The sequence below is a fragment of the Borostomias antarcticus genome, assembly GCF_949987555.1.
Source record: "Borostomias antarcticus genome assembly, chromosome: 16".
Taxonomy (NCBI): Eukaryota; Metazoa; Chordata; class Actinopteri; order Stomiiformes; family Stomiidae; genus Borostomias; species Borostomias antarcticus.
Genome location: NC_140249.1, coordinates 21029639 through 21043301, shown reverse-complemented (window position 1 = coordinate 21043301; position 13663 = coordinate 21029639). Strand labels below are relative to the sequence as shown.

Genomic DNA, 13663 nt, shown 5'->3' with positions numbered 1-13663 from the left:
CCTCTCCGCAGACCTTCTAAGCCATTGCACGTTAATGTATATTAAAGAGAAATGTCTTACACTGTTACCAAGTGTTTATACTGTAGGTGCAGGGTAAGACAGAGGGGCAAGCTAAGATAAGGGTGAGGAACAAGAGAGGGGAGACGAGAGAGGGAGAGCAAGAGGAACAAAGAGGTCTTGCATTGTCATGTACATATCTTATGTATTTTATGAGGTGCAGTTGCATTGAATTGTCTTATAGCATTATTTTATCACAAATCCTTGTGATAAAATAATAAAGTGAGAAAGGCGCTTGCATGGAGGGCCCTAAACGGCAGCGACAAATCAAATTCAGCTTCTTCTATGCAAGAGTCCGTTCTTCTATATGGGTGTGAATGCTGGACCCTGAAGCCCACTCTGCAGAAGTCCCATCAACAAGAGCGAGCATGTTACCAACAAGCATCAGTATGGGGGGTCACCAAGGGGGAGTGAGAACATAGCAGCCAGGAGAATGAGGCTGGCTGGTCACTGCCAGAGACACCAGGAGCTGCCAGCCAGCAAACTGGTGCTGTGGGAGCCGACACACGGGCATCGGTCACATGGACGTACTTAAGAAAGATACAGGAGGGGAAAGTACTGGCGAGCTAGCCAGATGTATGGAAGATCGGGAGGACTGGAAGCGCTGATGGTGGGCTTGTCTGAGGATGACCTAGAGAGATCTTACTGGGGCTGTAAGAATCATGGATATATTAAAAGGCGGCCTAACCCTCACCTTAAAGGGGCAGTATACGCTTCCTTGTTAGATTTAGGAAAATGTTGAAATATTTTGAAAAATGCAACTGACTAAATCCCCACCCCTCCCTTCAGGCCTGCCTCCAAACTGGGAAAAAACTACTGGCTAGCGAGGCAGGCAGACAGGTAGCTAGGCAGGCAGACAGGTAGGTAGGCAGGCAGACAGGTAGCTAGGCAGGCAGACAGGTAGCTAGGCAGGCAGACAGGTAGGTAGGTAGGTTGACAGACAGGTCCAATCATTTCAAGTTGGCAACTCGAAATGATCAGACTTACTTATTAGAGTCCTGCAACTTCTACAGATTATGGATTTATTTTATTTTAGTGTGAGACACTTTATCTATTGATTGCTGTCGGGATGTAATGTGAAAAAGGGCTTCTGAGCCAAACCGCATACTGCACCAGTATAATTTGACTCAGCAGCACTTGTTATATTTTTTGCAATTTACTTTCTTTTTCATATTTTTTGCAATTGTCATTACATTCCGACAGCAATCAATAAATTAAGTTCTCTGACACTAAAATGAAATAAACCCATAATCTGTGGAAGTCGCAGCACTGTAATAAGTACGTCCAATCATTTTGAGTTGCCAACATGAAATGATTGGATGGCATACCTGCCTGTCAAACTACCTGCCTAGCTAGTGTCATTTGTTCTCCCCCAGTTTGGTAGTCTGGGCCGTTCACTTTACGTTTTAGATCCGGTCTAAGGCGGGTCCAAGGCGAGGTGGTATCCGCCGGTGCTCCAAAAAACTTAATTAAATTTCTGATGCAAGACCGCTACTGATCATCTGGTTTTGTATCAGGTTGCATCCAGTTTGCCACTAAAAGCACTTCGTTTGGTACGTCCATGTTTTATTTGATCTCGTAGCAGCAAAATGGATGGAGCCTGACACAAAACATCAGTACCTGATGACAGTTTTGGAGGCGGATGGGACGGGCAATTGCAGATATTTCAAAGAAGAATGGTTTGATTCTTACAGTCATAACTTATGCAGCTGGGTGGCCGGTATGTTTTATCTGCAGTGAGAAGATCTAATCTACATTTGCCAGTGTTTTTAATCTTTCAATCTCACCGTTTTCATCCAGTGATTCCAGAGTTAGACCTACAATTTATTTTTGTCAAAATGTGAAAAAATGTATCTTGCGGTCATAAAAGTTCCTGCCCTCTGTAGCCTGCTACGCATAGCCTAGCCCTCTTGGGTTCAACAGGTCTACACAAAATATCATTTCTCTAGCAATTATCCTCAACAGATGCATCTAAAAGTGCTAAAGTGAAACATTGTGAAGTCAAACATACAGATGGACAATTTCCTTTTTCCAAGAACTCACAGCAAACTACAAACATTTGAGCCAGCTAAAATGCGAGAAAAAGGCATGTAGAACTGATTGGTTCAAGTTCATGTCTGAGGACAGCACTAAGGATAAGGAAATCTGGGGTGACTGACAAATAGATACAGGCGTTTACCAAAACCTACGAGGCCAATACCCAATTAATGGATATTATATTATAAAACAGCTTGCGAAAGATCCGATCATGTATAAATAAAAAAACTACATATATCAAATAATAGTTGTTTTTTGGGCCTTTTATTTAACGATCCTTCCAAATGTACAAAAACAAAGATGTGTTACAAAACAACCAAAAAGGAATCACCATAACCACCCTTTGTCCAGAAAACAAACAACAGAGCAAAAGATGACTGGGATTGGTCACAAACCAAAGTGCATCTGTCCGAGGTACAGACCAGGGGAAATAATCTTGATTTCAAAGCTGTCCCTCTTCCATATATTTAAATCAGTCAGGCCCTGGCCACCACCTCACCTTCCAGTGTTCCCACAGCGCCAGGGCTCAAGGGAGGGCCCCGTCACTGCGACTGGGGTCAGAGCATTCTGTTCTTCACTAAAAGATTGGAATATAATTTAGTTCTGTCAGGATTTTCCCTCCACAGGATGTTGGCTCAACGTCTGAGCATTATTTATAGCTCCGACTTCTTCTTCTTCTTCTTCTTGGGCTCCTCCTGGGCCACCAGGGGGTTGGTGGCCTCCTTCTTCAGGTAGGCAAGGAAGTCGCTGACCTCGCGCCCTCCCTGAAATGAGAGCAGCGCAAGGTTAGTGTGCTGCACGACTCTGGAGGGTTACAAAGCCCCCGTCAGAAATAAATGTAAAAGCAGTGCATCGTGGGTAGAGACCTACCTCATATTTCTTTGGGTTCTGCTTCTGTCCTATTGGAGAGAAATAGATGGTAGGGAATCTGAAAGAAAAGAGAAAAAGACATTAGCAATGGAGAACAGTGACAATATTTCCAAAATGTTTTACACAGACAAAACTTTACTTGCACCACCGCAAGGAGTGTGTGGGTACCAGGGCCGGGCTCTGGACGATTTTTTAATGCAGTTAGGGTTCGGGTCGGGCTCGGGCTCTGTGACACACACATGATGTAGCGTTCCAGCTACAGAGATGTGAAAATAGGCTAGACCGAAAGTACACAGCTGAGCTGGCTGTGTTAGATAGCTAGTTAGCCAACGTTACTGTACCTTAATGTGGCTGCCATCCTTTTCCTGCACAGCGCACGCAAATGAACAATGAATGGAATTAACTTTAGTTTTGCCCGTGATTGTCTTTGGATTTAACCGGTTGGCGAAGATTTGTGAGGAATGTTAAGGCTATTCAACGCAAGCAGTTTTGTTCCTAATCTAACAGCAAACTGGTGAGCCTGACAATGTTTCAGTTTGTGGGCATGTAGACTAATTGTTGGCTAGGAAGAAAGACATTTCTTATTTTGTCATTACCTCCGTGCACACGGTATTTGTATCAGCTCATTACATTTTCAACCTCATCGTTCCTGTTGCGCCCGATTCATTCTCCGAGAGAATGTAATTTTCTGTTATTGCAATGTGCATATTTAGTTGTAGGCAAATGTAGCTGTGTGTTGTAACACTTGCTTCGGGCTCGGGCTGAGTAAATGTATTATTTTTCTCTTTCGTTATGAATGTAGAGGAGTTATTAATACTTCCAACTGACCACTAGAGGGCAGCAATGACTACCTCTCTCCATTGGTTGATTTGCTGTAGAGCTCCTTTCCAACATTTTGGAAAAGTTGGTTTTTGACTGCAGTATCTTTGTCAAGTGCACAGAGTGTGCAATCGACCAACACATTCAGCAGATTTCACACCCGTAGCTTGGTTCCAGGTTTAAAACTCTTTATAGAAGGGTTTTCAGAAAGTGGAGTGAATGTACAGGTAGGCGAAATTAATTTCTTGATCTATAAAGCGTAAGTTGGCACCTCACCCAAGCGGTCTAGTTTTTATTATTTTCATTACAGCCTGATATGAATGTTATGAATATTCTCAAAAACATCTGTTGAACACCTCATTACTGGACTTACCCCTTGACTTCGAAATGGGGTGGCACGCTATTGGCTGTAGCATCCATTTTGGCGATGACAACGTTGGGATCACCGGAGAGCTATGTGTGGAGAGGAAGAGGAGTCATCCTCACAGCAAATATAAACTTCCGTACACCATTACTCCAGGCGGTCATGTTTTGTATCAAACCCTCACCCTCTCTCCTAGGTCTTTGTATATGGGCTCCAGGGTCTTGCAGTGTCCGCACCAGGGAGCATAGAACTCAATCAGCACATCCTTGCTCTCGTCATCGACAAGTTCATCAAAAGTCTCCCCCACCACCACCTGGTCAGATACATTGGAGGAAAGAGAGAGAAAAGCTTGGTTAGAATACTTGAGACCTAAGATGAACCCAAGGGTAATAGCCTGCTTGCACTTACACCCTGACCAAGTCCATACCTATATTGTTTACACCCCACCCAAATGTATTCAAGTGCTTTGGTAGGTGCTAGCTGTTGATAATAGGAATTCGGCGTCAGTCTGACTTCAAGCGCTGCCCACTCACCTTAACTGGTCCGTCATTACTCGCAGGAATGGGCTCAGACTTGATGAAGCGCTTCAGCTTGCCGTCGAGGTAGTCGTTGAGGAAACGCTCCAGGGCTTTTCCGTCACGTCTGGGTGGAAAATCACATGAAACTAAATCAGGGGGGGAAATTGAATGTTTGGGAAAAACTAAACTGGCCTCAGCCAATCACAAGCGGTTAGCATGTTAACCAATCAGACGTTGTCCCTCTGTTAGTCCTAAAGGTACTGATCTCAATCTTAGACCACATTTTGGCAGTGGGCCTTTCTGGTAAATGTCAACATTTTGGCTCTAGACACTGACATTTTCAAATGGATGCTTGGAGTGCTGATGGTGACCATTATAATAATAATAATAATTATTATTAATAATAATATTATTATTATGCACATTAAAAACTAGTCATCACAAGACACTTACGAGAACTCCTCAGCCATGATATAGCTGTTCCCGGCAAATCCTGATTTGTGGATAACAACCACAGGCAGCTCTTTGCTGATATCAATGTTCATCTGGCCAAGGTCTGGGCCGAAGGTGCCCTTGTCGGCCACAGCATAGCTCATCTTCTTCCCCTGGTCCACGAAGCTCTTGGCCACCTTCATCACTCTGTAAAGACATGGAGTCAAAATCCATTTATCCACTGTAAGAACGCTAAGATGACAATAACGACATTGATCTTTATGGGCTATGGGATAAGGCTGGGTATTGGCAAGGACCTCACGATACGATATGTATCACGATTAGGGATGAGACGGTATACCCTAAAACCGTGAACCGCGGTATAAAATGTCCACGGTATTAGAACCGTGACATTCCCTGTGTTTATGGTATTACGTTTACAGTATTACACAATAATGCGATGCTGAAACTTCACATTTCAAGTTGCTTGCAACAGTTAATTTTGTAATTTAATATAAGCTTGCTATTAATAAACTGAGCTTAATTACAATAGTGTGCATTTCCCATCATGTGTTGCACTGTAGTTCCTTCAAAGTAAAATACTTGTTTTTTTATGTGTTGGGGAGGTGAAATGCTGTATACCGTGAAATACCATAAACCATACCGTGTAACTAGATACTGTATCATAATGCAAAAATCCATACTGTCTCATCCCTAATCACGATACATTGCAATATGACACATTGTGATACTCAACATAATTGACTGAAATTTTAAATACAGCTGAAAATACAACTCCATCCCCTGCTCTCTGGAGGTGATCCTGAGGCCAGAGAGAATGTAATTTAAAACATGAATAATGTATGTATGACTGAATTCTATCCTTAATTTCTATATCTATTCTCCATCCTGTTGCCTCCGCGCTGGCGACCGTGAGGCTTAAACAACTCTGAGTAAAAATACACCCTTGGTATTATATGTGGAGCAGCGACACTGGCGAGAAGGTCCCCCTCGCACCTGTGGGTGAGTGGAGCGGAGGTCCTACCTGTTCCTCCAGTAGTTGGAGCCCTTGGGGTTCTTCTCGTAGTCCAAATCATAGTAGGCTACCAGCAGGTCTTCGGTCTTCAGCTGGTCCCTGTTATCAGCAGTCATTACTGGGCACATGCCAAACCTGGAGGAGGAATGCGATTGGTTAACCACAAATCTCACCAAACACCATCATGCTATTTCAGCTGTGGTTGACATACATGAAGTATAAGGTGAAAAAACAAACTCACATGTTGTCTTCGATGAACGGCTTCATATTGGCAAAGCTGAATTTCTCCTCGGCGAATTTCACGGTGCTGTCTTCAAATTTGTTACTCATCCGTGGTGGGCGGAAGAGAATGACACCCCTGCAAACCAGCAACACAGGTGTCACCGGGGTGCTCCACCATCCAGTCTAGAAGTTCACTAAACCAGTCTCATTTGATGAGTAACCTGGTCTGAGACCAACAACCTTGCATGCTACCCAGACCAATACTACTGTTTATAATCCCCACTGAGGCAGCATAACCAGTTTCCACTGGGGATAAGTTGAGAGACGGGCAATGTAGAGGCTACTCACTCTCCCTCAATGGCATTTTTCTGAAGGAGCTCCTCAGAGTTGGTGTGTGCAAAGCGGCAGGATTCTCTCAGAGCGTTGGCTGACTTGAGGAAGTCTTCCTGGGCTGTGTTTCCACTGTCAGCAAAGAAACCTGGAGAGGACCGACAGGGCAAAGGTAAAAAAAAAAAAGTCAGAATTACTTATCATGCTAACATTTCACTATGCGTTTTTTCCCCTCCCAAACATCAGTTCCATCCGAACCCAAAGCATACTTGTCTGTATACAGCATATAAATGGCAATTTAGAAGGTACGGTACCAGAGGATACTCACCAACAACACTTGGGCTGTTTTCTCCGACATACTTGTCGAACTCAGCTGCAGTTGTGATCTCCACAGAGGCAGGGGCAGCCTGCTTCTCCAGGTATTTGACAATCCCATCTGAGAGAGAGAGAAAAGAGTGAAAGATAGAAAAATGAGAGAAAAGTGAGAGACAATCCAATACACTATATCATGGAATTCTTCTGAGGTGTTTCTTTACAGTGCAGACTCAGAGGTAGGCTACTGTTTATTTAGCTATCTTTGGGTCCATACTTGCGTTTCTAGGGCCCTCATAGCCACCAGTGTCCTCTCCACCTCTGAAGATCTTCAGTGTTGGGTAGCCGCTGACCTTGTACTTGCCGCATACGTTGGTCTGGACTGTGCAGTCAACCTGAAACATAGGTGGTTGTTAACATTAGGGTTAAAGCCATAGGTGGGTCATATTAGTGACAGCAGCAGCAACGTGCACGTTTTCTTACGAACATTTTTAGAATGTTGAAACATTATACCAACTAAGGTGAACGGAGTGGCAGAAATACCTTGGCCAATGAAGCAGTGCCTTTCAGACGAGTGGCGGCCACCTCATATTCGGGAGCCAATCGTTTACAATGGCCACACCTATGACATTCAGAGAGAGGAGAGAGGATATGGATTATCTGTCACGACACAAAAGCTTAGTGTTCTCTGTCAGTGACTATTCAGGTTTCAGGAACTCTAGAGAAGTGCTGGCAGTAAGTGTGGAATTTGATACCACCGTGACGTATCAAATGGTTTTGTTTCTGAATCAGAATGAAGTGAGATGAAGCAGTGAGTCACTGCTAACTTACTAGTTAGAGCATTGTTGGAACTATTACACAGTCCTAGTGACCAATCAGAAGTGGCCACCCAAACTTCACCGACGAATCAAAACATTACAACAGCGACAGACCAACCCCCAACTTCCTGGATAGCATCTCACGTAGAATCCCAGGTTAGTTTTAGTCAAACTAAAAAGGTTTGCTAAGTAAACTATCTGCTGAACAGTTTAATCATCAACTCCCAGAATCCGGGATCATAGATTCAACAGCAGCCTCAGTCAGGGTCACGCCCAGGCAGCTAATGGATTCGGTTACGTTAGATGGTTACACGGCCCTCGACCTCCCAAGGAAATCAATGACATGGTCATGCCAAGTTAGCCCAAACAATTTAAAAAGGCCAACAGAGAGGAACACGAACAGAAAGGAAATTAAACAAATGCTGCATTTTGCAGTTCACTATCAAGCTAATTGTGGGCGTTTCACCATCGTCAGCTAGCAAATTAGCTAGCTACATCGTTTATCTAGTAGCTTTCTATCTGGTCACTTAACTGTGAAATGGTTCAACTCTGAAGCTCGTATTTACTGTTACAATTGATCATTCACTACTTGCTATTGTTCCGTTACATGAAGTCAAATGAGCCCCAACCAGACCAAGCAACAACTTACAATTCTCTAGCTGCAGAACTGAAACTGAAATTGGAAGTTAGCATGGCGCATAATGTTACAGGTTTGCCATACACTGCCTTACCAGTCAGTATGCTAATTAGCTTCACTTTTTGTGCAATATATATATATAAATTTAACTTACCATGGTGCGAAGAATTCTACGAGAACAAGCGGGTGGTCTCCAATACGGCTGTCAAAATCGTCATCCGTGAGTTCGAGCACATCGCTGGCCCAGGCAGCCCCGCAGAGAAAGGCAAGGAATAGCAATTTACACATCTTAAATCGCGCCAATGTCTTCAATGCAGTCAAACAAAACCGCTATTTACGAAATACGATTTTGGAAGACCCCTTTCAAATGACCAACATTGAAGGCTGACTTCCCCGAGATGGGCTGGTATCACTATGAGATAGAGAAAGAGAGACAGCGTTAGCAGCGGTGGTGTTATATTGTGAGCCTTACCGGGGCTCTAACTAACCAAAGTGTGGCATCTCACCATTGGGTTTGGAACAGCGTCATTCTGAGGCGATCAGCCAATGAGAGTTGGAAACACATGGTTTCCTTGTTTCACCGCCAATCCACATTAAAACCCCCTCCCTTGTCATTTTGATCGGAAACATAATTGCAATGATGAAATGAGAAAGATGCAGCGACCAAACTTTATTCCAGCCAAACTGCCTACTATTTAAAAAAAAAAAAAAAAAAAAAAAAAAAAACTTGTCTTCAGTCATCAGTGACGGGTTTGCCTTATCAATTGAAAGTGTTTGAAGTAGACTATCCCTCCACTATATATTTCAATCCTTTTTTGCCTTGATCTGGAAGATATTGCGGAGGTATTATTACAAAAGAATATTTGTAGGCTAGGCTACTCCCCGCCATGGCTGTTGACAGCCCGAGTCGGACGTCCGACAAAGTCAAGAAGCAGCTTGACGGACATAGCACCAGTAACTAAGGACGCGGGACTTTTGCGAAAGTTATTGTTTGAAGTAGGCTAAACTTGGCCCTGCGGCCCCTGGCATAAACTCACATAAAATGGGGACACAGGTTAGATTTGTCATGATTTCCAAATACCTTGAATTGAGCTTCCTATAGGTTGGTTGTCACAATTTTGTAGTAATTAGACGATTGTGGTTTAATAGTTGAATTGTTTTTCCACAGGAGCCCCAGACCTCCTACAACAGCCACAATGAGAACAGCAAGGCCACCCTTCCCAGGGCAGAGGTTGTCAGGTCCAAACTCATCCAGAGCTTCTACCTACTGGACCAGCTTCAGGAGGAACAGAGAGGGAGTCCTAAGTACTGTACAAAGGATGTGCTTGGTAGGTCACTAGTGCAGTCCCTTGTCTGACCTGGCCATTTCAGATGATTAAACAATATCTGTGTGTGCGTGTGTGCGTGCGTGCATGCGTGTGTGTGTGTGTACGTGCGTGTGTGTGACAGATCAGGATAATTACAACAGCCTGATGGGGAAGGACACACACCAGCTCGTCCGCTTTGAGATCTGTCCCCAGAGAGGCGGCGGTGGCACTATCACCATGGAACACCGTCGCCAGGGGCGACTGAAGAACCGTCACGCAAACTATCCACCCTTGAACATGTTCGCCCACTGGATTATAGAGAGTATCCTTTCAGCCTTGAATGGGAAATTCAGTCTTTGGCCATTTAGAACACTTAATCCTCACATCCCTACCAGGGTCATTTGCAAATTGGGTTGATTTTTATCGCATGTGATGAATATTGCCTTTTTCCATTCAGAAATGTTTATGCTTGACATAATGTTTCCAGGTCGTTTGTTTTCGAATATCATTGTCTTTCTCATCATTCTGAACACCATTATACTGGAGATCCAAGCAGGTTAGAAAAACAGTATTCAGTTACTTTGACCTCATATAATTTTAATATCAAATAATTGTGCAGAATACTTTTAGCCCTCATATTTCCATGGCAAGGCCATGACAGAGCAGTGTTGACAGAAATGCTGACTCAGACTGCCACAAAACACTTCAGTGCATTTCAGTACATTTGTCACTAGGAGACGACATTCCCATGTTTCAATATAATATTTGTCTACCCAATTCCTTTAGTGTTGTTGACAACAATAGGGACGAATTGACAACCAAGTCTTTCTGCTCAGAGGTTTTTGACAACATGGACCCCAATCTGGAGATCCTGAAGCTGGTTCTGGACATGTTGGACTGGAGCATTCTGGCCATCTTCTTCCTGGAGATCCTCCTTAAGTGGGTGGACAACTTCTGGCAGTTTTGGGGAAGCACGTGGAATATCTTTGATTTTGCAGTCACCATAATTGTAAGAGTCAATCAAACAAGACCTTTGATATGGCATCCATTCTACTTAAAATTGATATTCACAAAACCAGAAAGTACCTGGAAATGTTTCATTTGTGTTTCTTTTCTCCTCCTAGTCAGTTCTACCGGAGATCTGGAAGGCCTTCAGAGGGGTGAACGCTGCTGAAATGGAGTTTGTGGAACTCCTGAGGACATTCCGTATCCTCCGCTCTCTTAAAATGGTCTCCAAGTTCCGTCAGATCCGCCTAATTGTGTTGGCCATCTCCAAGGCTTTCAAGGTAGGGAACAGGCCAACATATAGGCCTGCTGTCTACTGAGTGAGTTGTACAGTACCAGATCCATAATTATATAGTCTAGCAATATACAGAATACTGTGCTTCTGAGTAGTGCTATGGGATCACTACTCCTACAAGGAATACAATTCCATCAGTACCCATGAATCGTGCTACAGGATAAATAGATGGACAGCCCCAAGGCTCAACTCAATCAGACCTGCATTGAGATACTGAGATGCACAGTGTGTGTAAACCTTCCCCCCAATATTACTACCAGATGAACTCCCATCATATTAATGTTTCTGCTAAGCGTTTTTGTAAACATTGCGATAAAGAGTTTGAATGAATTTGTGTGTGTGTGTGTTCACAGGCCATGACATTCATTTTCCTACTCCTGCTGGTGTTTGCCTACATCTTCGCGGTGGCTGGAGTCATTCTGTTCCAGAGTTACACCCGCTCAGACGTCGAAGGCCTGGTCTACAAGGAGAACTTCAAGTGAGTGTGATTTAGGGCTTGTAGTACTGTGCAATATAAATGAAGAAGATTTGGGAGAGGCTGTCACATTCTAATGACAATGTCGAAGGAATGTGAGAAAAATCTGTTGTAATTCATCTAATATATTTGAATACATCAGAAATTCTTGAAATTCGATTTCACTAGTAGGGTAGCTGCTCTAGCATGTATCTTCTAGAATGTTTTATTGAAGGAACGTTTTGTCCGGGGAAAAACTTGGCAGTCTGTCTTTCCATTTCTCTTAGAGTCTTTCCACCAACTCCTTCATCACCCTCTTCATCCTCTTCACCATGGACCACTGGTACGCTCTGCTCGCTGACACACGGAAAGTTCCGGAACTGAATCAAGCCGTCTCCGGCCTCTACATCATCCTCTGGCTGCTCATCGGCTCCTTCATATTCCGTAACATCTTTGTGGGAATTATGGGTATGCCGTTAAACTTGTCATGCTTTGTTTCAATATTTGTGTGTGTATGTGTGTGTGTCTGTGTGAATGTGTGACGGCAAAACAACATTGTTTGAGACATATCTCTCTGACCAAACAACCCTATTTCCTTTTTTCTCCCCTTCTAGTAAACAACTTCCAGGCCATACGGAGTGATCTGTCTAAAGAGGTCCAGCAGATTGAGATGCAGGCCAAGGCAGATATGTTCAAAGCTGAGATTATCAACAGGTGAGGGCAATTGTGTGAAAGATGGAAGAGGTTTCAAGTCTCCTATTTATCTGCCTTCATCCTCGTTGCATTTTGATGGAGTTTATGAAACAAATATGAAACTGTTTTCTCTTTTTCTTGTAGGAGGATAAGTCATTCCAAACTAGTTGGGTGAGATTACCTGTCAATATTATGTATTTGGAGTGTTGTCCGTTAGGCTTGTGTAGCTTGTTCCTTTAATGTAAATGAAATATAGTCCCACACTATCATCAGAGGAAGATAAACACGTCATCTGAAATGTAGGCATAACACAGAGGATGCTGAGGTCCCTGCCACCATTCAGGAGTTTGTGAGATCTGACCTTCATGAAAAAGGTGGGTTCTTGTTGACAACTTACCCTGGGGTTCCTTTCTACCTTACCTTTACCTCTACATGTGCGTGTCAACGTTATTATAGTCAACGAAAACTAACAAAAAAAAATAAAACTAGGTGTGAAAAAACATTTTAGTTAACTGAAATAAAAATACAAACTAGGCTTTACAAAAAAAAACAATAACTGCAGTAACTGAAACTGAAATCCAACTGTAACTGAAACTAAACTGAAATCCATCCTCCAATTTTTTTAGCTGTGCCCCTGCGTAGAAGTAACCTGACATACGCCAGATGGTTTGTTTCACATAGAGTGAAAACTAAACTAAAAATAAGCATTTTCAAAAAATAAAAACGAAACTAGCAAACCTGCTTTATAAACTAATTAAAACTAAACTGAAATTGAAAACAAAAAGTTAAAACGATTAATAAAAAATAAAAATAAAAACGAGTGAAAAAAGAAAAAACATAACCCGTGTGTGTGTGTGCTCGTGCGTGTGTGTGTGTGCATATGTATATGGTGTGCGTGTGCGTTATATGTATATTGATGGATGTGTGTGTGTCCTCCCTCCTCCAGACTGGGACGCGTATGTGGAGGAGAACATGATGGTGATGCAGGAGCAGGAGGAGGACGAGAAGGTCACCTGGCCCAGGGACTCTCTGTTCAGATACTTTGAGCTGCTGGAGCTGCTGCAGCACAACCTGGATGAGCGCCAGAGGCTGCAGAATGTGGCAGGTGAGGAGGGACACAAACAGAAAGTGTTGGAGCCTGTGCTATAAATACAACCATTCAAACCTATGTACGGTCATGGTGGTAGAAAAGAGGGTAAGATGTGTCAGAAGGGGGTGAAATGGGATAATACTTTTGATCTTGCTCTGCTCAGGTGTTTGAATGGGTGTACTACCGTAAGTATTCAGCACACCTTAATGTACTTTCACCCTCAGGGTGTTAGAGTGAAGGTTGTGTGTGACCTGTGCTAACAGCATAGTAGATGCAGCAGAGCTGTTACAGTGTGATTCCCTTCAAAAATCTTACTTTTTCTTGCTCCATCGCAGTTCAGGCTCTGCTAAACCTGCACGACACATAG

General features: G+C 43.2%; 2 protein-coding genes across 2 annotated transcripts; one reads left to right on the top strand and one right to left on the bottom strand.

The window, feature by feature from the left end:
• Positions 1–2356: 2356 nt before the first annotated feature.
• pdia3 (protein disulfide isomerase family A, member 3) lies at positions 2357–8910 on the bottom strand. The gene is made up of 13 exons (XM_084451163.1): positions 8607–8910; positions 7541–7619; positions 7275–7392; positions 7014–7121; positions 6704–6833; positions 6375–6491; positions 6143–6268; positions 5119–5304; positions 4681–4789; positions 4332–4460; positions 4157–4236; positions 2965–3022; positions 2357–2858 (listed from the first exon to the last, which is right to left on the bottom strand). Exons 1-13 carry the CDS (start codon positions 8738–8740, stop codon positions 2748–2750), a joined length of 1485 nt encoding a protein of 494 aa, XP_084307289.1. The 5' UTR covers positions 8741–8910; the 3' UTR covers positions 2357–2747.
• A 584-nt stretch (positions 8911–9494) lies between these two features.
• LOC311319770 (cation channel sperm-associated protein 2-like) lies at positions 9495–13663 on the top strand (the record flags this gene model as incomplete). Its single annotated transcript, XM_084451374.1, has 13 exons — positions 9495–9506; positions 9621–9780; positions 9902–10081; positions 10247–10315; positions 10596–10768; positions 10884–11045; positions 11413–11537; positions 11803–11981; positions 12128–12227; positions 12351–12377; positions 12510–12580; positions 13153–13311; positions 13632–13663. 13 exons carry the CDS (start codon positions 9495–9497, stop codon positions 13661–13663), a joined length of 1449 nt encoding a protein of 482 aa, XP_084307500.1.

Coding starts and splice junctions, on each gene's coding strand:
- pdia3 (XM_084451163.1), bottom strand. CDS start 8,740: ATGTGTAAATTGCTATTCCTTGCCTTTCTCTGCGGGGCTGCCTGGGCC. Junction 5,305..6,142: donor TCCAACTACTGGAGGAACAG/GTAGGACCTCCG, acceptor ATGTCTTTACAG/AGTGATGAAGGTGGCCAAGA. Junction 3,023..4,156: donor CCCCATTTCGAAGTCAAGGG/GTAAGTCCAGTA, acceptor CTTTTCTTTCAG/ATTCCCTACCATCTATTTCT.